This window comes from Amphiprion ocellaris, chromosome 21 (genome assembly GCF_022539595.1).
Source record: "Amphiprion ocellaris isolate individual 3 ecotype Okinawa chromosome 21, ASM2253959v1, whole genome shotgun sequence".
NCBI lineage: Eukaryota > Metazoa > Chordata > Actinopteri > Pomacentridae > Amphiprion > Amphiprion ocellaris.
Window position 1 is genome coordinate 15,666,444 of NC_072786.1, and position 25,330 is coordinate 15,691,773.

The window sequence follows — 25,330 nt, forward strand, 5'->3', positions numbered from 1 at the left end:
CAAGCAGTTCTCCCTCTCGCTTTTTCCTCTGTTGGCTCGCAAAAAAGCCATACTCTCTCGCTGAGTCTACAAACATAACTGTGGAGAAAGCCCAAGGTTTTCATCCCTCCCTCCACCCTCCCCTTTCTTTTTTGTCCATCCGTTCTGCATTGTCATGGCAGTCCTTGCAGCTGAGCTTTGATTGGGTTGTTGTGGGCCCACCGGCAAATCTGGCAACCAGATAGTTATGTGGTGTGTGTGTCTCTCCATGTGTAAGTCTGTGTGTGTAAGAGGTTTTTCTTCATGTCTCTGGGAAAAGCAATGCGATGAGGTAAAGCTGGGAGAAAATCAAAGTATAAAAATGTCCATGACCAACAGTGGAGAGACGCAGAGCAAGGGAGGGGGAGAGGGGAGAAGAGAGAGGGGTAAAATGTTGGATAACAATTTGCATCCTCTCACTTGCCACTGCGAACGATGGCTGGCTAGAAAGCTTGTCTGATGTGTTTATGCCATAGGCTTTGGGGGACACAGTTAAATGAAGAGGGAAAGTTTGGGGTAAAGCAGGGAGGGGCTGTGGAAAGATGTCTAATGGAGTGTAAACTTGCCTGAACTCAGTTTACCCACCTGTCAGTTGGTGAATTTGGTTCTCACATGTATCTCAGCTGAAGGAAGTTTTTCCTGTAAATTATTTTGTCAAGTGTGCATTATACTACTTGCTGTCAAGCTGTCAGTTGCATGATTTCTTTTAAAAAGCACCTTAAATGTCCTGTTAATCAAACTCTTTAATTGCAATGATGACATTCAGTAATTAGTTTCTGTGAAGTCACAGTAACTATGGAATGTTTGGACACATTGAGAATATGTAATCACCCTTAATAAGTATGTCAAACTTAGCAATTTAATGACACCTTGTTTTGCTGCAGTATTTTTTCCTGCATGACTAAACAGGCTTGTGAAAGTACTCATGTCTGTTTTGTTCACCTCTCTAAAGTTTAGATATGTTCTGACAAGTTAAATACAGAGCGATGGTTTAGTGTATTGTCTTATTATCAGCCTTGGGGAAATTAAAGACTGTTGGCTATGTGTTGACATAACCTAATTTACATTGGCTGTTGAACTCGTAAACTAGCCTGTCTCTTTACACCTCTGTGCTAAAGACCTGTGCTTGACCCGTTGTCTTTTTGGCAGCCAAACAAGCCAGTTTCTGGCAAATTAGTGTTTCTGCTTTGTGAAACAGTACCCCAGTCTATGGTTAGTGATTTTCACATGGGAAAAGCAGCAGACATACCACAAAAAAACTGTTTAAGTAGAAGAGTTGACAACCCAAGTGCTCTGTTGCAAACTCTTGATGTGGGCGCATCACTTTAAACTACTTTGCTTCTTTTTCTAGCTAGTGTGTCTCTCTTAACCCAGGGTTAGCGCACCCACCTAATCCGACAACCAGTGGCAGCAGATGTAGATAAAAGCTGTTTTGCAACATGACTCAAGTTTCTAATGTGAAGTCAGAGCGTTTGGACCTCTTGCGGTAAACAAGTTGAAAAGCTAAACCTTGTTTCTGTAGTGGGCAGATGTTAGTATATGGGGCAAAAGGCATCCTTTAGTAGGGGGATTAAAAAAAATTACAAGAATGAATAATTGACTCCAACAGCACATACTTTTTAAAATATTTGTTTTGTGTTGAGTACACTTGAATTAAACACAACATCTTCAAATGCATGCAGCTTTAATGTAAAGTATGGTATAGATAAATTCTATAATTTTAGGCAACTTACTTAAAAGTCCTGATCTTAATCTGAGTGGTTGGACTTATTCATCATCTGGATACTTTTCAAATGATGATTTGAATAACATACAATAACTTTTTAGGGCTGTTAAATTATATTTTCAGAGTGCGTTTTTGTATTCATATACTGCTTAGACAGTTTTCTTTGTTAATGAGCATCACCTCCTTGAGCTCTGATTGTGCTCTGAGCAGTGAACTGCAGCAGGGCAGGAGAAATACATAGGTGAAATATATAGGTGCACAGACTCTGTGTTAAAGTGTGCATTAACCTTAGCAATGCCTGCTGTATCTCCACAGGCGAGTATGAATATTTGTGTATTTAGTTTAAATTTACCTCAGTGGACATGCATCTGCTGCATGAATGACTCCCTTGGTGCATAAATTTGACTCATTTATTAAATATTAACATTACTAACATTTTCATAACAAGCCTAAAGGAGACTGTGTACTATGGCATCATGCCAGCATTAGCTTTATTAGTGTAACTAGATGCATACTTTACTCCTTACACAGTCAAACAAAAATGCAATATAAAAGGAGAGAAATGTCTTTGCACATGTGTGCACAGTAGTTACATGTTTAGAATTAATCTGAATTAGGTGTGAACATGTTTAGTTTGTGGAGCAGCTTAAATATCACCTTATTAAATCACTATCATGTCTTGTGGTAATGATTTTCTCAGTTTTGCTTTGACCTTTTGGGGAAATGACACATCCACTTCTCCACTTCTGTTCATTTATCACCTGTTCCTTCTTTCCTCTGTCTAAAGTAGTAGTAGTTATACAGCACCATTTGCTGAATATGTTTAAAAATGGCATATCTCAGCAGCTGGAAGGGTACTTTTGACACATCCTGTCAAACTGCTCATTTTTCAGTTTTCTGAGACCATTATGGTAGGGCTGCAAGTCTCTGCAGGTGTAGACGTTCTGTCTTCACTAGTATGTCCCACATTCTCCATCAATCCGACATGGCCTATACTTAGGTAATTTACACTGCTAGACATGTGAACAGGATGACAAGGTATGACATGTACTTTTTCTAAAAGAAGTGTTGGAACAAGGTCATATTCTTCTTCCTAATTGAGGCAACTGCAAAGTTAAGACCAAGACCAAGTCAGAAGTACATGAGAAATAAGACACATGCTCATGTGTGCTTGTGCATGGCGGTGTGCTATAGTACATCTATGTCCCTGCTAGACTTTAGCATTGTTGGCAGCTATATCTACTGGTTGTGAAGGAACAAGAACACCAGTAAAATCTTATATAGTTTTTAGCTTTCTGTGTGAAAAAAATGTGTTGAATCAACTCGGTGATAATTTGTAAGGCTGTAGTTTGTGCTGTTGCTCTATAGGTTGTGATCATACGGTGGTTTAAAATTGAAGTTTCTCGATTGGTAATTGTTAAATCACAATAGTGGGGATTTTCTCTTAGTTTGGCGGATGAATGGAGACTCAGTAAATTTATTGGGAGTAGCATGCAAAATCCAGACACAAAGGAAATAACAAGTTCACTACAGGTCAGTCAACTGACCTCGCTCCAGCTGTGCGTAGTAAACCAGGGGCTGAGATCTTTAAGACCGTTCTTCTTCTATGGATTATGAGGGAGAGCCGTAATCCATGCGCTTCGAGCAAACAAAATCATCCACTGCACTGATGAGGCTCACAGATGTGCATGGTGCTCCACTTTGGTGTGTTTGTGTGTGTGATGGAATGGGATGCAATAGGATGGATTAATACGACTGTTTGTGTCCTGTGGTTTATTTGTACTGAGCTCAGCACACGTGCACAGATATTATTACACTCATTTGTTTACACTTTTACACACTGTGTACATCTTCACACACCTGCACATACCTGAAAGACTAATTTTAAAGAAAGGAAATAGATTGAGGGATCAGAGAAAAATTAAAGCAGCAGTTTATCGTTTTATTATAATCACCGTAAAGCCTTCTAAATTATCAAGCTTTCCTGTCTAAGAAGTTAATCTCAGAGGTCAAGTCTGTTTTAGCTCTGTTCAGCAACAGCGAGACAGGAAGACAAGGAAAGCAGCAGCTACAGACGGGTCACTAAAAAGGGATTTTAGAAGGAGAAACAGAATCAGAAATATTCAGATATATATAAGTAATGAATAAAAAGAAACTGTCATGATGAAACATCTGAATTAGGACAGGTCTCATCCTGTACAGCGACTAAGCCAGAAAACCTGATTTAACCAGTGGGTGAGTTAAGAGGCGATTGTTTTTGCAGTAATGCATGCAGTAATGATGTTTTCCCCCTGGTGCCACACAAGCTGTAACCAGTTGGAAATAAATACCACTCTGACAGTTTTAACAGTATCCTGATGTCTGAGAATAGTGTGGATGATTAAGTATTATGAGATGTCAGTAACAGTGAGGGTTGTTGGTCAACATTATTACCCAACAACCTGTATATATACAGGAGTTTAAAAGTATTGAAACTGGTAAATTAAGCCTTTCATTTAATAATTTTGTGAAAGGAAGTTAACCACTAGAAATATCTGTTGTGTAAGGATGTGGTTCTGGCCTTGTTATGAGCATTTGACCATTCTGTGGTCTCCTTTTCTTAGCCAGTGTAGCTCCATTTAAATTCATACCACACCCATTTGTTTGTCTTATTTCTTTCAGTCATACCAGTGTATTCAAATGGTATGGGGACAGTTTATATATGCTTTCCCGCAAGGCAACAGTAGTCTTTGGGCTTGTCTCAACCTGGACCACAACTCTGCTGCACCTTTCCCTTAAGACCTAAATCACTCACACCATTTCCCCACCCCCCCATTACCATTGATAACACCACCCTATCTCCTTCTGCTCACATCCGCAACCTCGGTGTGATATTTGACAGCAACCTCACTTTTGAACCCCACATTAATCAGATCACCAAAACTGCCTATTTCCATCTCCGCAACATCGCCCGTCTCCGCCCCTTCCTCTCCTTCTCAGCCGCTGAAACCCTCATTCATGCCTTCGTCACTTCCCGCCTTGACTACTGCAATAGCATTCTCTTCGGCTCCACCTCCAAAGTTCTCAATAAACTTCAACTCATTCAAAACTCTGCTGCCCGACTCCTCACCCGAACCTGTTCTCACGACCATATCACCCCCGTCCTGCAGAACCTCCATTGGCTCCCCATTTCACACCGCATCCAGTACAAACTGCTTCTCCTCACCTTCAAGTCCATCCATAATCTTGCCCCCTCTTACCTTACCGATTTGCTCCTCCCCTTCACCCCCCCCAGGAATCTCCGCTCCTCCCACACAAACCTCCTTTCCATCCCGCACAGGACCAGCCGGCGACATTGGGGGGACAGAGCCTTCGCCATTGCCGCCCCCACACTCTGGAACTCACTCCCCCATGCCCTCCGTGACTGCACCAACCTCACCACATTTAAATCCCTTTTAAAGACTCACCTTTTTAGATCTGCTTTCCTTAAGTGATTCTGTATTTTATCTTGAACTTGTTTTACTATCTATTGATTTTAATTAACAGTTTTGTTTTATCTTATTGTATTTTATGTACAGCGTCTTTGAGTTTTTGGAAAAGCGCTTTATAAATAAAATTTATTATTATTATTATTAAGCTCTAAGGTATTGTGAGTGAATCCTGTCAGCATGTCTGCATGTTGTGCTATAACACTTTTTCACAGCAGTTATTTTGGCATGTCATAGCAAGAAAAGCTAAGGTGTAATTAGTAATGTCTGAATTTTATTTTTGTGTTCCAATTCCCATGACCCTGCTACTGTTCAGGCTTTCTCACTGGCATGGATTACTAGAACTTGTAAACTAAACAGAGCCATCATCATGCTATAAGTTAGACTTGTTTTTTCTTGCTGCTGTAATATGTATTTATGTGTTTGCTCTGTTTTTTTCTCACTTTCTCACTGGGATGCAATGTTGCTGTGCCACATTTCTTTCCTTTGCCCTCAACCCACTCATTTTAATTGTGAATCAAAGTGAGACACAGCGGAGTCCAAATATAAAACATTGCCCTGAAGTACCCTACTCCCAAGCCAAGAATATTTTACTACCACACTTAGCAGTGAGGGCATCAAATAAAACTAGGACAAGCCATGACATTGGCATACATTTTTTGGGTTGTGCTTTTGCTGCTGGTGATTGCCAGTCCCATTATGTTGTTATTTTACTACTACCTCTTGTCCTTCTGTTTTTGGGGGCCACCCCAAAAAATGGGACACTCTAAAATGAGAGAAAACTCCAAGGGGACACTTATGACAAAGCTGTAGTTCTTTGAATTTCTTTCAGTTCTCGTGTCTTCTGGCTGAGACCATCTAATAGTCCAGAGGCTTTAAACAAAAGTTGGTAAAGGGACTTTTGAGTTTTTGTACCTTACCAGACAAACAGTGTTTAGAAGCAGAGTAAGACCTTTATTCCTGCAGCATATTGATCTCCTTGGTTGTACACATGAATGTGCATGTATTTTCTGTACCCATATATCTGAAGTATTTACATGCTTTTCCTTGGTTTTGTTTTAAATGTGCAGCACATTGACTATCATGTGTTATGTAAATAGATTTTGCTTGCTTGACACTTCTCACCATCTTCTGTGAGGTGTTCCCATCACACACTCTCCCTACTGACATTAACTCCACTGCATAAGCTGTTTATTATGATTGGAGGTCTAAAGTGTGCCGTGTGCAAAATGAGGTGATATAATTCCTGATTTATTACCTGCTTCAGTGGCATTGACTTGCTTGGATATTGCTGAGTGAGAGAGTCAGGGAATAGGGGAGAGGAAGAGGAAAAAGGCACTAATGTGAAAAAGCTTTAAGGTTGCTAACTTTGCTGGAAGTCAAGACTCAGTGAGACTTGATTAGAGACGATTAAAGCCTCAGAGGAGACACCGTGGCTCTGTGTGTGCTTAGATGCCCATTTGGAATTTTATTAATAAGTATGTTGGCTGTTGTGTGTGTGGGTGCCTGCGTGGACAGTTGCTAGTGTTGAGCCCATTAACGGCATCATTAATATTGAGTCAGAAACATCTGACATAACAAAAAACAGTAATAATAACGTGTCTGTTCTCTGTTGGACAAATTATGTATTGACAGCACTATCTCTCAATTTCAGCAAAAATATCATTGGGATTTCTGAACTGCAAATTCCTCTTGGTAGTCAACATAAAGTATATATTGCTTTATCTATGATGAGCCGAAGTTGGACAGTAGTATTAATCGCATGCTGTTGTAACAGTCGGGAACTGGAATTCAGATAGACACTTCGAAAATAATTGTTGAGCCGCAGCACAGCAAAGATCCAGCCTTGAAGGTAACAGCAAAGCCATTTCAGTCTCTTTAACCAAAACACACACACAGAGCACACTACACCAGTGTCTTGTCTCAGTGTTTCTCATACTGCAGCAAATTATCCACAGTCATTCTAGCTTCAAGCAAACTACGACTCATAATTAATTACTCTGTCAAGAGGGAAAAAGGGATACTGGAAACCAGAGATGAGACAGAGAGAAAGGGTGAGGGCCGCAAAAGCCAGATAAAGAAAGAGGAGGGAGCCAGAAATTTTACTCATGAAATAGCAGAAGAGCTAAGGAGAAACTGGTAGGAGAAGACACGCAAGGAGTAAAGATGGATGGAGAATGGAGGTAGAGTGGCAGGACGTGTTGGGACTTAAGGTGGTGCCAGTCGGCAGCTGATGGAAGCAAGAGCTGATTTGTCTACACGGTCCTGCATTCCTGTCTGCTCATTAGCATGGGGAATAAGGGAGTTGGGGGAGAGAGAGAGATAGAGAAATGGAAAAGGAGAGAGAGAGAGAGCTAGAGGCTTTGAATTTATTCTATGAAAGCAGCTGTCAGACAGTGCCTAGCAACATCATTTAAGCAGGATTCTTGGCTGCATTTATAGTAATTACAGCAAAATATCTCCTTTTGATTCCAAACAAGCTTATATGGCATGACTTGGCTACAACTAGGGGACAGTTTAAAGAATGATTGAAAAAGTATGCTATTTTTTAACACAAAATATGTCATGTATGCGCACTTCTTGTTAAATATAGATTAAAGGGAAATATTGACGCTCATAATCATATTTGAATTTTTTATTTAAGAAAAAACACTGAAAATACATATTTATGGAAGGACTTTTTAAAGGTGTCAAAGTGTGCAGTAGTAGTCTTCAATGTAACTTGTATTTATACCTTCTGTTTGTTTAAAGTGTTGGCTTGTTAGTCAGTATATTATACAGTTAATTAATAAATACAGATGGAGGTCTTTAATCATAATTTTCTAAACATGATTTGTCTGATTACAGTCCATGATGTTCACTGATGACTGGCTGCTGAATCTTTGTTGCGACTGAGTCATCATAATTGAATCCAGAGCTTCATTAAGTTCACCCTATAAATGGCCTTCTCTGGTCACTGCTCTGTGTCAAACCCAGAGGCCCCTCCCATTCAGGAAGTCAGTGCCAGTCTAACCCAATCACAGTGAGGTGCTGACGGCAAGCCAGTGGGCTCTTCAACAGTCCTAATGACATTAGAGCCTCTTGATCTGCACTGCTGATAACGCACTCCACCGATCTCAGCCTGCATCAGCACCCACTGCACAATGGCCCATCCTGAGCCAAGAATGTGTGCGAATGCGGAGTTAATCAGTGTGTGTGCGCGTGTGCGGTGTGTGTACGTGTGTTTTAGTGACCTTATTTTGAAACCAAGGACTGTTTGAGTGCTACACTAAAGCCATGAGTGATATTGTAACTGAGGACACAATGCACGGATTATTTTTGTACAGAAAACATTTTTGAGGGGCCTGACTCTGAGCGTGTGTTTAGGAAAATGAGTGTGTTTGAACACTATCCTACTAAGGAGGATTTATAAGTCTCAGATGTGAAAGATGGAAAGAGAAGGAGTGGCAAAAAATAAAAGAGATTGAGCAAGGAGAGGGGATGGGCAGATGTCAGCTATTTCTCTAAAATCCAGAGGGGTTCTTCAGTTGGATCTTTGCCTAGAATCCTTCTTTGAAATGCTCTTACTCACTCTAGGAGAGTGAAAAGGAGACACAGAGAGACAGCCATCTAGAGAGAAAGCTCGAAAGTTTGTGTGACACAAATTGTGTACTTGACACACTTCTACTGGATCAGTGATTCCCTGTGCTTGGCTGTATTTCACATAGTATCATTTCACAACCTATATTTTTCTACATTTTCGCCCCTACTTTTTTTTCTTTTTTTTGCTGCTGATTGCCACTGCTGTTGTGCAGTTATTGGACAACCATGTTACTCCTGGTTCATAGGAAGTAACTACCCACTTCTATTTACTGGTGGTGAGAAGATGTAACGTGGCAAAAAGCTGAAGCTTTAAGACCAACACCAAGACCAACCTAGCCAAGCCAAAAGCACAACTTCTGAAACTGACACTAAAACTCTGCTTTCAGAAAACACTGAAAACTCTGCACCACCCAGGTGCCTCACACTCTTACTTCTTAGTTGGAGCACATATCAGCTGAAACTGCACAACTTGAGCTTTTCAATGATACTATTTGCTTGCATGTGCAAGGAAGGATTAGAAAGAAAAAAAATTCCATCATATTTAATGATAGTTCATATCTGGACAGAAGTCCCCTTCTGTCTCCACTAGGGCTGGACCCAAATATCTGAATATCCGAATATTCGGTCATGACGGTGGTATCTGAATATTTATTTTGACATCCGAATATTCGGATTCCCCCGTCGGACGTTGTAGTGCAATTGATATTCGTCTCGTCAATTCACCCGATGTTCCCCTGTTGGACGTTACGATATGAACTGATCCTAATATTCGGCTCTTCCGTCAGCTGTAATAGACATTTTTGGCCATCAAATGACTAGAAATAACTGGGAAGTGCATCCTTTCATGTCAATTAAGGTAACACAGATACGTGTTACTGCATTCACAGTTCACAGAATGGTCGTTACAACTGCTTTGCACATGCACACCCTAAAAGGCCTTTTCTGAGTCAGATAAATATCTGGATATGGAACACACATCACAAGAATGCGGCGTCTGTACTTTGTAATGATTCATGCCACATATTTGTACATACTGTAGTAATGAAGCCACATCAAACTTCTCCAAAAGTAATAACTTATCGCCCATTTTCATTCTTGTGCTTCTCATTTGAATAAATCATGAAGGTCCCATCATTTCACAGTGTATCGTGTATCAGATAACAAGCAGAACTTAGCCTTTCTGGAAATAATAGCTGTTTTTCTGTCCAACTAAGCATTTGAAATTACAGCAATTTCTGCATTGTCTCTAACATAGAGTTGACATTACATCCCACTTAGTTTGAAACATAAACACAAAGTGATGGATTTGCTTAGTAGGCTGTTGTATCGGCACATTTAAGTGAATAAAATTATGACCATTATCCCTGTGAGGTGCTAAGCACATATCTTTTTAAACTTGTAATACATAGAGTATCTGACAGTCGTGGTTCTGATATTGCCTGCTTCCAAACCGTCTCCTCTGCACAATTATGAAAAGAGATGCATTATGGTGAGATGCACATAAAAACAAAATTTCATTGTACAAAATATTGTCTTTCTTTCATTTAAGTCTAAAATTCACAAGGTTTAAAACACCTTAGCCACATAAGAGCTGCCACTGCAGGTGTTTTACTAAAAAAAATGACAAGGATCATAAATGTTGCTATTTAATGTAATCTGGAAATACTATATCATCATTCTGTTTGAAGATGTTGCTTCCATTTGAAAGTTTTTGCTTTCATTCTAAAGCTACATACAGCTATAAGGGCTTAACTCTGCTTTGATCAAAGAAAACACTTCAAAATATACTGCCCAATCCATAGTTAGTATGTTTACTGTAGTTACATTGCTGCTCTTTAGTGTAGTATCTTCATTAAAATTCCTGTGCATTTGCCATGAACTGCAAAATCTGTCTGTCTTAAACAGACTGAACAGTGGGAAATCATTTTCCCTTGAAAATTGCCTTTTTAAAAACTCAATACTTACTTTAATAATTAAACATAATGCATTATTTGCAGCGCCTTGATGCTTGTAAACACTCTTGATTGCTACATCTGTAGTCATAATATCAGAGTCTTACAGTTGGGTTTCTTTCATACACGCGATATGTACCCAGTTGACAGTACAATCCTGAGGCTTTCTTTGTAATATCAACAGCTCTGTCGTGGATTAGACCTCCTAACCCCGATCTTGACAGGGTATCTGGTGACAGTAATCCATGCTGCTAATCCACGTCTTGATGTAAACACCAAGGACACCCCGCCTTCTCACTATCCTCTGTGTCCTCCTTTCTTTTTTCTTTTCCACTGCTGCCTTCCTGAGAGAAATGGGTTTGCCATCTGTTTTGTGTATCAGTGGGGGGTTCGCTTAGCCTGATAGGCATGTTGGACCTGATCACTCCTTAATCATTACTTCATTTTGTGTCTGTTAACATGTGTATGTGTGTAAATGAATGGCCTGCACTGTTATTTGTTGTAGGTCTTAATTTTCTCTCATTGTACTTAATAACAATAGATATTTTTTTAAATTGTTGTGTATGGATAGAAACAAATGTTAGCAGTGGCCGCTTTTCCAATTACCATTGAAGAAAGAAAGAAAATAAACTTTCTCTCTTAAAATTAAGACAACCGCCTACATGATGTAGTTGTAATTTAGCCATATAGGTACAGACCTACGGAATTCATACAAAAACACACATGGTCATACCTGCATGTCTGCCTGTGTTATGTAGACATCTATATTTATATTTTCATTCATAAATATAGATGTATGATCATAGGTGTATACATTTTTTTGTCTGTGGGACAAAGAAATGTCTGGGATAATAAAATATGAATTGACTTTTTATTTTTAACGTCAGGTATGTGTGTGTTTGCTGGGAGACATTCCGGCCCTCTGTTTGCAGTGTTCCTACATGCTTAAGCAGAAGTGTAAAGCTGGATTGTGTGTCTTGTTGTTTTGTGGTTGGGAGGTTTGTGTGCGTGGATTGGCAAGTGCCTATGTGTGTGTGTACACTACTGATTGTGATTATGCTGGGCGAGTGCAGGGACACTGTGTTTTCCTCCAGTCCCAGTGTGTGGCTGCATTGCAGAGTGATGCTTATTCCTCTGATCAGTGCCAGAGCTCAGCGGGGGAGGGCGGTGGGTTGAGTTTTTGCGGGGTGAGGAGGGGGCGCCACTCCAGTCAGTACATCCTCTGATCTGGGACACATATCTCTGTCTGCTAGTTTCCCTTCTTCATCTGGTTTTGTGTCACTGTCTCTCTCTCTCTGTTTTCTTGTCTTTCTCTGGCTGACTTGCTCACTTGTTTGCTTACATGGTCCCACACTGAGTCTCATACTTGCGTTAGAGCATATACTTTACTACCACTACTGTGACTACTGCTGCTATTTCTGCTGCAGCTACCACTGCTACTGTTACTACAGTTCAACCCACCACAAACCCAACCCAAACCATCTCATCCAAAGCATTTGGGACACGTAATTACAACTACGGATCCCGCTGCCTCAGCATCAGGGGTGAGCTGACAAGCAGTGGGTCATGGAGTGATGTAATCAAGCTGCAAAGGAGATAGCAGCATTTCACAAGTCTCACAAGAGCGGGTGTATAGCCTGAAGAAGTAATCATAAGGGGCCTTAAACTAATACCAAAATCCGACATCCCGACCTTACAAGCTGATATTTCATATCAGCCAGAAAGCTGCACGTCCATAATAGACAAAATGAATGTGCACAACTGGACTGAGCAGTGGCAGACACCACGTTTCCCATGAGGACCAAAGCCACAAAATGGTCAAGACAGAACTTTAGGTTTCATAAAAACAGAAAAAAAAAAAAACCACACACACACAAGCATTGAAATAAAGAAAAAAATGTAAGAAATGTATCTACTGTGTAAGCCAATGCTCTTCATAGACAAAAAAAAAATAGTCATTAGTCAAATAATACCTGAAAAACTGAATCTTAAGGTTTTCAACTGATGTAAGGAATTTTGCAAGCCTGTTTCGCTTAAGTAAGACATTACAGCTTAAGAGGCTTGTAAAATAAAAGCTCAATGACCTTTGGTCATTAATTATAGTTTCTAAATACTAGATGGGCTTTGATCTCGGTGTGGACTTCTGCTTTTGCTTGAGTATGACTAATTTACCGCCAGTGCAAATTTTAAACAAATGGACAGAGCACTCAAAAACCTTCTTATGTCTCTGTTTCTTCCCTGAAACTTCATTTACCTTTCTTAGTTTTGTCTTTGCATGGGTTGGCTTTCTCAGAAATCTTTTTCATTGTCCTTCTGTACTAGCTTCAGTTCTTTTCACTTTTAATGTGTGTGCTGCAAACTGTTATTTATTCACCTCCACTGAACCTGTGACAGATTACCCTAAAAAATTACCAAAATCTTTTTTTCTTTATGAATATAAAGAATTTTGTGTCATTAACCCACTTCTTACTCACTTATAATCTCCTAATCCCATTTGACTCATAGTCTTCTCATGAATGTGGTAGTTATATTTTAACATCTGTACACTGTGAGAAGTTAATCTGTTTACCAAAGAGTTTGACAGTTTATTTTTTTCATTTTCCAGTTGATTTCGTCAACAGAAATGCCTCCCCTCTGTCACACCATAAATAGTCGGACATTATGGTGTTGAGACTTGCTTTTTGTTGTCTTCTCCAATTGTCATGTGTGGTCTGGGCTTTCCGTTGCAAACCATAGTGATCACCAAAGCAAAATGGCTCCTGCCATCTCCATAATAGCTTTGCGTAATATTGTTTTCCCTGAAATTAGCTTTGCAGCATCAAAATGCTTTCCATGAAATGGGGCATTTTGAACTAGTTTGTCTTGTAGCTTAACTGGTTGTTAGTATTATTTCTGAGGTTTTCGGTAATATTCCTGACTGCTACACCAAATCCCCTCTCCCCCAAACCAGTTTTATTTTCTATTTGCCTACATAGCCAATACAATATAGTCATGTGAAGTAATGCTGCCTCACCTTAAGGACACATCTTAGAAGTCAGTCAGTCTCTCTTCATCTCTCCTCCCCTATACTTTCTCTACTCCTATCCTCATTTGACTGTCTGTGCTGACAACAAGATAGCACGATTAATTCAGGAAGTCACACATACTTAATTGTAAAAGGCATTTATTTTCCTTTTACGATGTGGGATCACACTTATCACGTGATTCCTCCTGGCTGGCTTCAAACACCTTTTAAGGGCACAACTAAATGGCAAAATAGAAACACCCCAATTATTTTCTAAAGACTGCACTCAGGTTTGAGTCTCACAGATGGTGATAATGCACACAAAAACAGGTGCACACATGCGGTGTTGTTTTTGCCCACATCGCCGGTGATACTGGAAATGTGTGTTGGGGAAGGAGTGTGGTGCTAATCATGAATTCATTAGTGTTCTTTGATGTCTATAGGGCTGTGAATGTGTGATACTGTGCGTGTTATTTTACTTGTATTTCTAGTGTCAGTATGTCTGACAGCTAGCCTAGCCTAGAGCAGCCAGCTTCACACTCAGGTCTCATAACTATAAGTCCTTTTACACCTTCTGCACTATACCCACTACAATTGCTGGCTGGTCTGTGGATGTACCACCTTTGTGCTCGCAAAGGAAACATAATTGATTATTTTTATAGAGTGGATGAGAAGTTATTTTACTGTCATGCAGTAATTTAAACATCCTTACTTTCTATTCTTTTCACAACCAGTATTGCACCTGACTTTAATATTCATGTTGAGCAAGCGAGGGAAAAGCCGGACAGTAAATGGCACATAACTAGATAAAGATAAACTGCAAGTTAGAATATCAGTCTCTTGTGTGTGCGTATGTGTGCCTGCGTGTCTGATGTATAAATCCTCAGAACCAAAGCAAGCTTTAATTAATGGAGCTTGATGATCAGCAGGCAAAGGCAAACACCAACTAAACAAGCTCACCCCCCATCAGTGAGGATAATTGCATTTCAGCAACAGATTTGTGTGGCAGACACACTGCCATTGCAAGGTACCACTGAGGAAGATGTTTTTTTCCATTAACGGTTTCAATATTTTATGTTTGCAAAACTCTGATTTATATCTCAAGGAAAGCTACTGGGAGCTTCTCAATTCTAGCTATTTTTTTATGTTGTTGTTTTTGGATGTCAGCTGTGTGTGAATGAAGCAGTGTTCATACTCATGAGGACAGGTGGTTGTGAAGGTGATAAAACAGCCTCTCCTTCTGTCTCTCACTTTGTCTCACACTCCTTTTCTCCCCAGTCGCCTTTCGACTTACCTCCTTCCTCTCAGTCTTTTTTTTTTTTAATTTATAACTGCTGAATAAAATTGTCTGGGACTTTCAGAGGAACACTTTGTTAAGGCTGCCCCCCTGCTTGGTAAATGAGAGGTGGAAGCTCCAGTGCTGCTCCCTGTGTGAGATTAATATGCAGCTCCCCTTTTATTTTTAGAGGAACATTATGGGCTCACTGGCCTGTCATCATTCCTCAAGTAACAGCACCTTCCACCAGCACCTTTGTCTTAACCTCTTTCTTGCTCTGTCTTATGGACTCTTTCTTAAATGCATGTTCTCTTTAGTGGGTGGGCACTAATGGAAACAATCAGACTGCAGAAAATACCAATTTGAGAAATCTAATAATATTATTATTTTTTAGTTATTCAAACTCCCAAATTTGTGTTTTTGACATTAACGCTTTGCATTTCCAAGAGTGTTTTGGGGGTTTAGTTTCTCACTCTACAACTGTAATGTGAAGGCCTGAATTTGTATTTATTCTAGTTTTATTTTTTGATATTGTAAGCCTGTCTTGGATTCTTTACCCTCCTGCCTAATGAGTTTGTCACAGCTATGGTAATGATTGCTTTTTGCACACACATCCGAACACGTCATCTATCTTTGTATCAGTTTTTATCCCTCTCATCATCCTCTCTGGTCTTCTTATCATGCGATGGGAGGCTGTCCGCTCTGTTCTGCCTCTCTCTCTGCTTACCAGGAGATAGTGGGAAGATTGGTAAGATTACAGTGAGGTTGCATTTGACACGACCACAACTTGTGATTGCTTCAATGTGCACCTGAGATGAAATCTGTAGATGGATAATGTCAGATGACACCACTATTCACATCATATAGTTACAGGTTTCTAAAGAAAAAAAAAATTTCTTTTTATTGCATGATTGCAAAATCATGTTTGGAATGCTAATCCAACCAACATGATGGAAAAGTCATTGTCATTTGTCAGCTATGACGAGAATGTTTTCTGGTTGTGTCATGCTAATATTGAAAATGTTGTCATTTTATTAATATTATTGTATCTAAAAATTTTTGCTATGAGCACTACCATGACATTGTTCAGTAAAACTGTCTGTTTCACTGATGGAGATTTGCATTAAGTGTGACAGACAAGATCTCGCGTAACTTCACTGTGAATGGCACTTCAAAGTTTTTCCTGTCTTCACCCTGTACCTCTTGCACAGAAGCACACAGTTATAAAGTGAATGTGATAAGAAAAGATGTTGGTATTACTTGTGCTATTTTTACATTTTGCTGCAACTCTCCCTCACAAATCCAGGAATCTCTATATTTGAGTGTGTGCGAGTGTGTTTTCTTTGCATATTTCGACAGCCGTCTGTCTGATCTACTTCAAACTTGACTCGTGTATTGCTGGGGACCCGTGGAAGTGTAGAGTCGAGTGTGAAGTTGTTTGAACGAGTGGTTCTCGAGAAACATAAAAAGAAAAACATTAAAGAGCTGTCAGTGACGACGGAAGGACTGGGGCAAAGTAGTGACATCACCGATTACAAGAACCTTGTCAGGCAAAGCTGACTTCACCTGGTCAAAGCATAGGTTCCCCTAGAGAACAAGCTGCTGCTAGAAAAACTCTCCCACCATCATCTCAAGTAGTACGTGTACAAACTGGAAACAACTGATCGCACCAGTACAACTACTGTGCTCACTCCATCTAGAAAATAATTTCTGCACTCTTGCTGTTAAAGTAACATAACAATATGCCATGCATCATCTTTTAATGCCCACATAGCTATTAGAAAACTTCTTAAACAAATTTTCAGACTGTTCCTACTGTCTGTAAGTCATTTCAATCATGTTATATTATGCAAAAATACATTTGTCAGGCAGCTCACTGAAAATACTGATTCTCTGATTCATGGTGAGAGTAGCTGGGACACAGTAATTACATTATTCTGTCTCTTTGGGAATTTGAGGTCACGTATGCTATTTTTCTGATTAGGCATCTGACTAAAAGGATCTCAGATTTTTATTGCCAATATCATAACAAAGCAGTGACATGGAAATTAAATGTTTGTTTAAATATTGAGAAGTTTTTAAGGCTCAAAGCTTTGTGCACTTATTTTGAATCAAGTTAATTCTTGATATTGCAAACTCTGTTTATGTTTTATTTTCTTTTGTGAAGTTTTTGTGAAGGACAGTTTGAAATATGTAACAAAAAGCTGATTATTGTATTTCCACATTACAGTAACAACATTTTGTTTTCAGCATAATTTAGGTTTATTACAGCAGAATAATAGTGTGTGTTCCAGTACAAGTTGTGACTTGAGTTATTGGACTTCTTTTTTTGTTGCGTGTTTGTGTTGCCTGGATGCTACCCAGGTGAACACCTCTTAACATAACACGCAGCTTGCCACTGGAGAGGTATAATGAGTAGACAGTTCACACAGGAGAACACCATGTTTTCAGGAAATGCTGCAATTTGTACTTGATAATCAGTGCTAGTGTGTGTCTTAAACTCTGTGTGCAGCACACTTTGACAGTATACATAACAGGTCTAACCACTACATGCAAAGTATATATTTTAGTTAGTAATTTCAAGTAGTTTGTGTATAATGCTGAGACAGTGCAAATTACCAAAGGACCATAGGGAAGCTTTTTTTTCCACTACCACTTGCATTTCCTCCCTAATCGTTAGTTTTTTTTCCTATACACCTCCTTTACCATACGTGTGCATGCATGTGTATGTAGGTATGTTAAAGAGAGAAGGAAGGTCCTTTTCTCTCTCCTAGCAGTGTCAGCAGGTGAGCTACCCTATTGGGAGAAAAGAGAGAAATCGCCAAAGCATGCAAATTGCTACTCCAAGGGGAGAATCAATTAGGTGCATAGTGGCTGGAGCAGAAAGACAAGAAGGGGTGGAGAGGGGCAGGGGTCCATGCAGAGAGATGGTGCAGAGCCATGCTGATCACCTCCACTGAAACAATGCATTACTCCGCCTCGTCTGTCACCTTCCTCCTCCAGTGATTCGACTGGCTGGAGCCATCTCTGAACACTGCCTTTGTAAGCGCTACTGTACTTCAGCCTAATTTCTTTTCTTTTTTTTTGCCTAGCCCATTTCTTCTCCAATTATAGATTGCTCTGGAGTCTCAAACGTATGGCCTCTTCACCTGTTTTACTCATTAAGATGTTCTGCTCCAATCTGTGCCAGATAAAATTAGAACATAGATCACATAATAGTCTTTATACACATAATGAAGATCTATCAATACCCTTTGACAGTTGCCTTGAATGCAGGGATATGTTGGTGATGTTAGAGCACGTTGCTGGTTTTCACTAAGTTCTCTCTCTTTTCTCTGTAGGTACATAATGTCCTCCATCTCAAGAGAGGCTTGATCCTGACTGGCCAACAGTACTGGACTGTGCCTCCATCCCTCTCCTCACCAGTCCCACCCTGAGCACAGCCATGACGCCCCTCACCAGGATACGGACCTATGCTTTTGTATGCTGCTTCCTGTCTAGTCTGGTGCTTCCTGTGACATCACAAACAGTAGTGCAAGCCCCACAGGCTCATAGTGCCGGCTCCCAAGTGATCACAGCGTTGCTTCAGGAGGAGGAGTATGCATCATTTCATGCTGAGAATCCCGAGTGGACATTTAACCATTTGGCGGTGGACTATCGCAATGGCAATGTTTATTTAGGAGCTGTAAATCGCATATACAAACTGTCCCCTGGCTTGGAGGTCCAGGTCTCCCATGAGACTGGCCCAGATGAAGACAACCGTAAGTGCTACCCGCCACGTATTGTTCAGCCGTGCAGTGAGCCACTTACACTCACCAACAATGTCAACAAGATGCTTCTGATGGACTACCGTGAGAACCGGCTGCTGGCTTGTGGCAGCCTCTACCAGGGCATTTGCAAACTCCTTCGTCTTGATGACCTCTTCAAACTAGGAGAGCCCTTTCACAAGAAGGAGCACTACCTCTCTGGTGTTAATGAGAGTGGCTCTGTCTTTGGCGTCATTGTTTCTTATGGCAATGCCTCACCAGACATGCTGTTTGTAGCCACAGCAGTGGATGGCAAGCCAGAGTACTTCCCTACCATCTCTAGCCGAAAGTTGGCCAGAAATTCAGAGGAGGATGGCATGTTTGCCTACGTCTTCCATGATGAGTTTGTGGCCTCTATGATTAAGATCCCTTCAGATACCTTCACTGTCATCCCAGACTTTGACATATACTACATATATGGCTTTGCCAGTGGGAACTTTGTCTATTTTCTGACTTTACAGCCTGAAATGGGAGGTGGACCAACCACTGGTTCCTCCTCTGCTGGTCGGGAACAGGTCTACACTTCCAAAATAGTCCGCCTCTGCAAGGCAGACACTGCATTCAACTCCTATGTGGAGGTGCCTATTGGATGCATTAGTGGCAATGTGGAGTATCGATTACTTGAGGCGGCCTACCTGTCAAAAGCTGGTGCTATCCTGGCACGATCACTCGATGTGGCACCAGATGATGATGTGCTGTTTGCTGTCTTCTCAAAAGGCCAAAAGAGACGTCCTCGGCAGGCCTCCCAGGACTCTGCACTGTGTGTTTTCTCTCTGCGAAAGATCAACGAGAAAATCAAGGAAAGGCTGCAGTCCTGCTACAAGGGAGAGGGCACACTGGACCTGGCTTGGCTCAAAGTCAAAGATATTCCCTGCAGCAGTGCGGTGAGTACTGCACACACAGTTTGTGACTTTGTAGGTGCACCAAATTAATGACAGCACTAGGGAAGTGCGAGAACAAGTCAAACTCTGAAGAACACCAAACAGTCCAAATGCTGATATTGCAGTGCAGAATAAGAGGACTGTATTGGTAGATCTTCGTTATTCGACACATCCTGCACCTGTACACGTACACTCTGTGTACTGCATTATGTGCTATAACATCCAGTGCTATAGCCTCTTCCAGAACAGCAGGTGTTGCACATTTCTGTCAGGAGAAAAACTGATCAAACCCACTCATTTAGGAATAGCACATAAAACTGCATAAGGAAAACAAATCACAAATGATTTCTTGCTGTTTGTAATAATTTCTGATTGAAGGAGATTACAGGTGAGTATATACTGAGGAGAACGAATTTTGACAGCACTCTCCCATGTTACTATAATGAGCTTGGGTGCTCTGCGGGAGAGCTTCACTAACACTGTGTTCTTGGGTGGGTTCAAGCTCCATCCCATTACGATGAGATGTTAACCATCCACTGCCTCTTTTAATCCGCTCACCCTTTAAACAATGTAGCTGAATGCTCAGCCAAATTACCATAATTCCATTCTCCATAACAGCATTACAAATTCAGTGATTCAGTTCATTTGATTTCTCACTTTGTGCACATAAAAAACAAGGTTAAATTGGGTGTTACATGTTTAGACCCCCTTCACAAGCAGCCAGAGCTGTTTCATGCATTTTTGTCTCTTGATCTCATATTACACCATTAATAAAAGCTGTGAACCTGAAGAAATAGAAAATTACCTTGATCAGAGTACATTTGTTCTTCTTCATCTACATAGCAAGCCTGGTTAAATATATGTGTTTGCCAAATTTAAGATAAAACTACACTTTGAGTGAAAAACTACACTGTTTTTCACTCAAAGGTATATTATTTCAGATGGATGTTTGAAAGGTTTTGCATGTCTTTGGTATATTTTTTGTTCTGTAACCTGTAGATGATTACAGGAACTGCAATTACTGTGTGTATAATAACGCACTAAAATATTTCACAAAAAGACATAATAATCATTATGATAATAGCACTTTATCTTCCCTACTCAGTCCAGTCTTTATTACCAAAAGCTAGAAATACCTCTAAGAATTTGATAACTTGGTTTATGGTCATATTTCAGGAACATAAATTTCCTTCCCAGGCTGCACAGACCATATTGTTTTGACCTTTGTCATGCACAACGTGGAGACATTATGAAGTTGACCCTCTCCTGTGTTTGGTTCTGGAATCACTGTGTTTATCTATTAATCCGTCTCTGGCACAGCACACGTGCCAGGGCGCCTTTGTCTGCTGCTCGAGGGCCTGATAAATCATGCCTGGGGTGGAGCTGTCAGCAGGGAAAGGAAGTGTGAGGGAGCACACAGGGGTTAGCGCTGAGGAATGATGCCATTTCAGCATGCGCCACCGCCAGCGCATAAATTAGACCCTGCTGAACAAGTGACGGTGGACTTTGCAGGAGATAGATGAGTTCTGACACACATACACACATGTGCCATCACACTTGTAAGTTTGGCTACTGGAGAAATGGACATGGTGGCTTTTCAAAGCAGAGAGTTTTGATGAAGCAAAGTAATGGCACTACAGACGTTGTTTTATGATTTACTGATTATGTTGCTGCAATCTAGATAAGATAGATTGAAGTTGACACTACAGCCATAAGTAGTCATATATAAATGCATGTACACATTCAGATAAATCAGATGTTGAAGGTCTATCATTTCAACATGAGCAAATTAGTAGATGTAAATATGGGCCATATATATTTTCCTTTATTTACCAAATTCAAATTAGATAAATGTTAAAGAACCTATACTATTTATTTCTGGGTTTTTTCCTTTCCTTTGGTGTGTTATGTAACTTAAAAAGTTTTTGAGCTTACAAAGCCCAGAGTCCCCACCAACGCTGAAAAACACTGCTCCTTACCTGCCTGGAACACCTTGTTTAAAGTCCAGGCTTTTCTTCTGTTACTTTTTTTTTCCACCATGTAACACATTTGCATAACACCTGCCTAGCAGCTAGTTTGGAACACAGTCAACAAAGAATTAGCAGCTTCCTCACAGTCTGGCTTTATTTCTTCACTAGAGTTGCTGCGGTTAGGGCTCCATCCCTATACTCAGAGATCTAGGATTATGTTTTGTTAAACCAACTGACCAACTACAGCAGACCTTATAGAGTCAGCACCTAAAACAAATTGTTACAGACACAGGGTAAGAAGAAAAGATGTGTACAGTATAAGCAAAATGTCTTTTTTTAAACATTAAATCAGATAAACATATTCTCATGAACTCCCAAAATGCAATTATAAACCTGTACATGCGCTTTATATGAACTCTTTAAGCTAAACAGTTGTGAGCAAACATAATTTCCACCTTGTGTGCCTGTGATGGATGGCTGTCTTTCTAATATCCCATGGCTGATTTTTATGAATCGTTGGTTATTACTTTCAGATTAATTCCTTCGTTGCTTTAAATGATGCATGACTGGGAGCACTGTGTCTCAGATATCATCAGAAATGTAGTTTAAACTCTTCTTCACATCTTTTCCAATCTCTATGTCCCTCGGGTGTACAGTAGAGAGCTAACAAAGTATGCCGACACATGCGCACAATCTTAAACATAGCAAACAAGGTTGCTTTGGGAATTGTGGAAGGCAGACTGCTTTTTGGATTCCTGCACTCAGAAGACACACTAATTGAGGAGTCACATAAATATCAAAAATGGCTTACTCGCTCCATTACAACTCTTACACATTTCTTACACAAGCTTGCCCTGTTTCACATTTGTACCAGAAAAAAATGTTAAAGATCTAATAAAGATTCATGTTTTGGATAAAATAGGACATTTGGACTGAAGTCTACATTGAACAGTTGCAGAGTGCATGTATAATGTCTAATTTTTGTATATATATATGTATGTTTTTTATACAGGTGGCTTTTCATATGCAATTGATTAGTGGAGCACATTAAATATCAGCAAGTTTAATTCATAATCAACATTTAAAATACATTAGTAATTGAGAGTGTTGTGCGGCAGACTTCTCTTAAAGAGCATTTTCTTGATTGCCACTAGTTATTACTGGAGGCATTTTCTCATCTTGCAGGTTTTTGCAGGGAGATCAGGTTTATTATACAATGCAGTGGTCAATGGCCACATGCAGCAGGAAAAGCAGCAGCTTTTAAAAAACTATTCTAGTCCTTCATAGTCAACAGAGCGTTCCAAACAAGCCGCTGTGACCAAAACTCCCACTTTCCCTTACACTGTAGTGAAAAAAAAAAAAAAAAAAAAAAAAGACATGGACAAAATATAGACCATTACATTTTTTAAAAAACTGTGGGCTACATGTCAGTATGTCGGCTGTTAGTGCTAGAGGAAACTTAGATGAGAAGGAGCCTTGTATTAAGGGCATGCCCCTTTATCTTACTCTCTTCATTGTTCAGTATCTTCCTTTCTCTCACACTATGCTCCCTGTTTTTCGCTTTCTTTAAGGCTTTTTTTCTGAGTCTCTCAAATGCTATCGTATTTCGAACATGATGTGTTTTTCCTCCAATTAGGGAGAGGATGAACAGCCTCCAGGCTCATTAGTCTAGTCTGGCTGTTTGGGCCAACATGTACACACACAGAGAGACACACAATTTTGATATAGATGAAACAAATTCAGAGCAAATGTGGATAGCCTGAACCACTGTCTCTGCTAGAACATATGCATCACGGCCATAACCACAATAACCGCTGGCTGCTATAGGTGCCCGTTGTTTTCCAGCAACCTTGCAAAAGAATTAATGCTCAGAAATGATAAATAACATGAAGATATAACATAAAAATTGATGTTCTAAAGTTTTAAACTTCAGTATTTTGGAAATGAAGTTAAGTGTGTGCAGCTACTTTAAAGTGAGGATGCTTAACAAAGCCAAACAAAATCTTCAAAATCTTGTCTTTTTTTCTTTACTTCTTCTTTTTTTTTTTTTTTTTTTTTTAGAAATTGCGTACTGTAGTGTTTTTAATTTACATTTCATTCAAAAATGCAAGATTTGTATTTTTTACAGTGTGTGTCCTGGAATGATAAATAATGAAATCATCACACTAAGTACGAATGTGTGCAAGGACACAAACACATTTACAGGACATAGGCTTGCTTAGGACTATATAAAATCGCTTGCTCCTGTCAGACCTTTGATGCCTTACACCATCTTTAAGAGGCTTTCAGTCATAGTGGTGGAGATGCAAACAGGGAGAAATAGAGAAGAATAAAGAATTTACGGAGATTGCGAGAGAGCAGAAGAGAGGATAGATGGAAAGAAAGACTGAGTGTGTGTGTGGGGGGGAGGTGCTTCCTCTCTCCCCCAAATGGCCATGCTTGGCTGAGCCACATAATGCGTGCTCAACAGTATAAGTCTGCAAAGGGCCTGCATCCATAGATCATTGTGAAGTGGCATGTGACCTATAAAAAAACCGCTGCCTGTTCCCTCCATGTTCACTGTGTCAGCAGAAAAAAACAGAACAACAAAACAGCGGGATTGCAATAAATTCACTCTGCTCTCTTCCCTCTCATCCTTGATTCATTGCTCGCTTCCCATGCCACTCTTCTCTCTTTGCCCGTCGTTCTCTCCACATACTTATGACAATACTTGCCATCGTCACTTCTTCTCATTCTCTTTGAATCTGCACTACTGTCTCCTTGAGTTCCTCTTACAATGCTTTCCGTAAGCACAGAGTGAAACATAACCCCCCCAAACATGGATGAGAAAATTACAAGGTCATCTGTAAGTCTCTGACAGGCTACGGCCATCCCCTCATCCCTTCTGCTAATGATCATTAATTACATGTCATTAACTAACATGCCATGGGCTATTCTTTCACATTTGTCATGTGCTATCGACTTCACATTCTGAATTCACTCCAATTAATTAGATTATTCTAGTCGGCTGCTGCTGTTTCTTTGAGTCTTTTTCTTGATCTCTCTCCCAGGCCCCCAACACGTGCTCATCCCTCCCTTGTTTCATCCTTCACTTGAAAGGAACTCTTACAATATTATATTCTCTGTCTTCCCGTCATTCTCGCTTTTCATGTTATTGGCTTTTCTTTCTTTGGTTTTGTTCAGTGTTTGACCAACCTTTGGATGATGATGTCTCCTTTGCTGGTCATCTCCATCCCTCCTCTCCCTGATTGCGGAGCTTAATCAGTGACTGGCTGCCACTGTTGCTGCTGATGAGTCAGTCTAGGCCACATCCTCAGGAAGGGAAAGGCTCGCAGATTCATTAAGGACATCCAGACTGCCCCCCCACACCACCACTATCTCCCCACTTCACCCCACTCTATCCACATATCCGCTATCCTGCTTGCTGGCTGGCTCGCTAATTAAATCTCCATACATGATACCACTTGCTAAAGGTCAGAATCCATCACAATATCATTATTCTGTGATTAAACAAGTGTCTCCCACTTCCTTCGTGCTGGTTGGCCTCAGCCTGAAAACACTGACTGAATTTGGAACCTTCAGTTCTTTCTTCAGTTGTTCCTGTTTGTCAAGTATTTAAAAATCATTTTGTGCACTGTCTTTTCCCAT

The 25,330-nt window shown here is 40.2% G+C and overlaps 1 protein-coding gene across 3 annotated transcripts in view; it reads left to right on the top strand.

Moving 5' to 3' along the window:
• Positions 1-25,330, top strand: part of plxna4 (plexin A4) — a 250,805-nt gene that overhangs the window by 11,959 nt on the left and 213,516 nt on the right. For all 3 annotated transcript variants that reach the window (XM_023274628.3, XM_023274629.3, XM_023274627.3), the window contains exon 2: positions 18,367-19,715. In XM_023274628.3, the coding sequence (XP_023130396.1) occupies positions 18,471-19,715 (1,245 nt within the window). In that variant the 5' untranslated portion in view covers positions 18,367-18,470. The remainder of the gene's footprint in view (positions 1-18,366; positions 19,716-25,330) is intronic.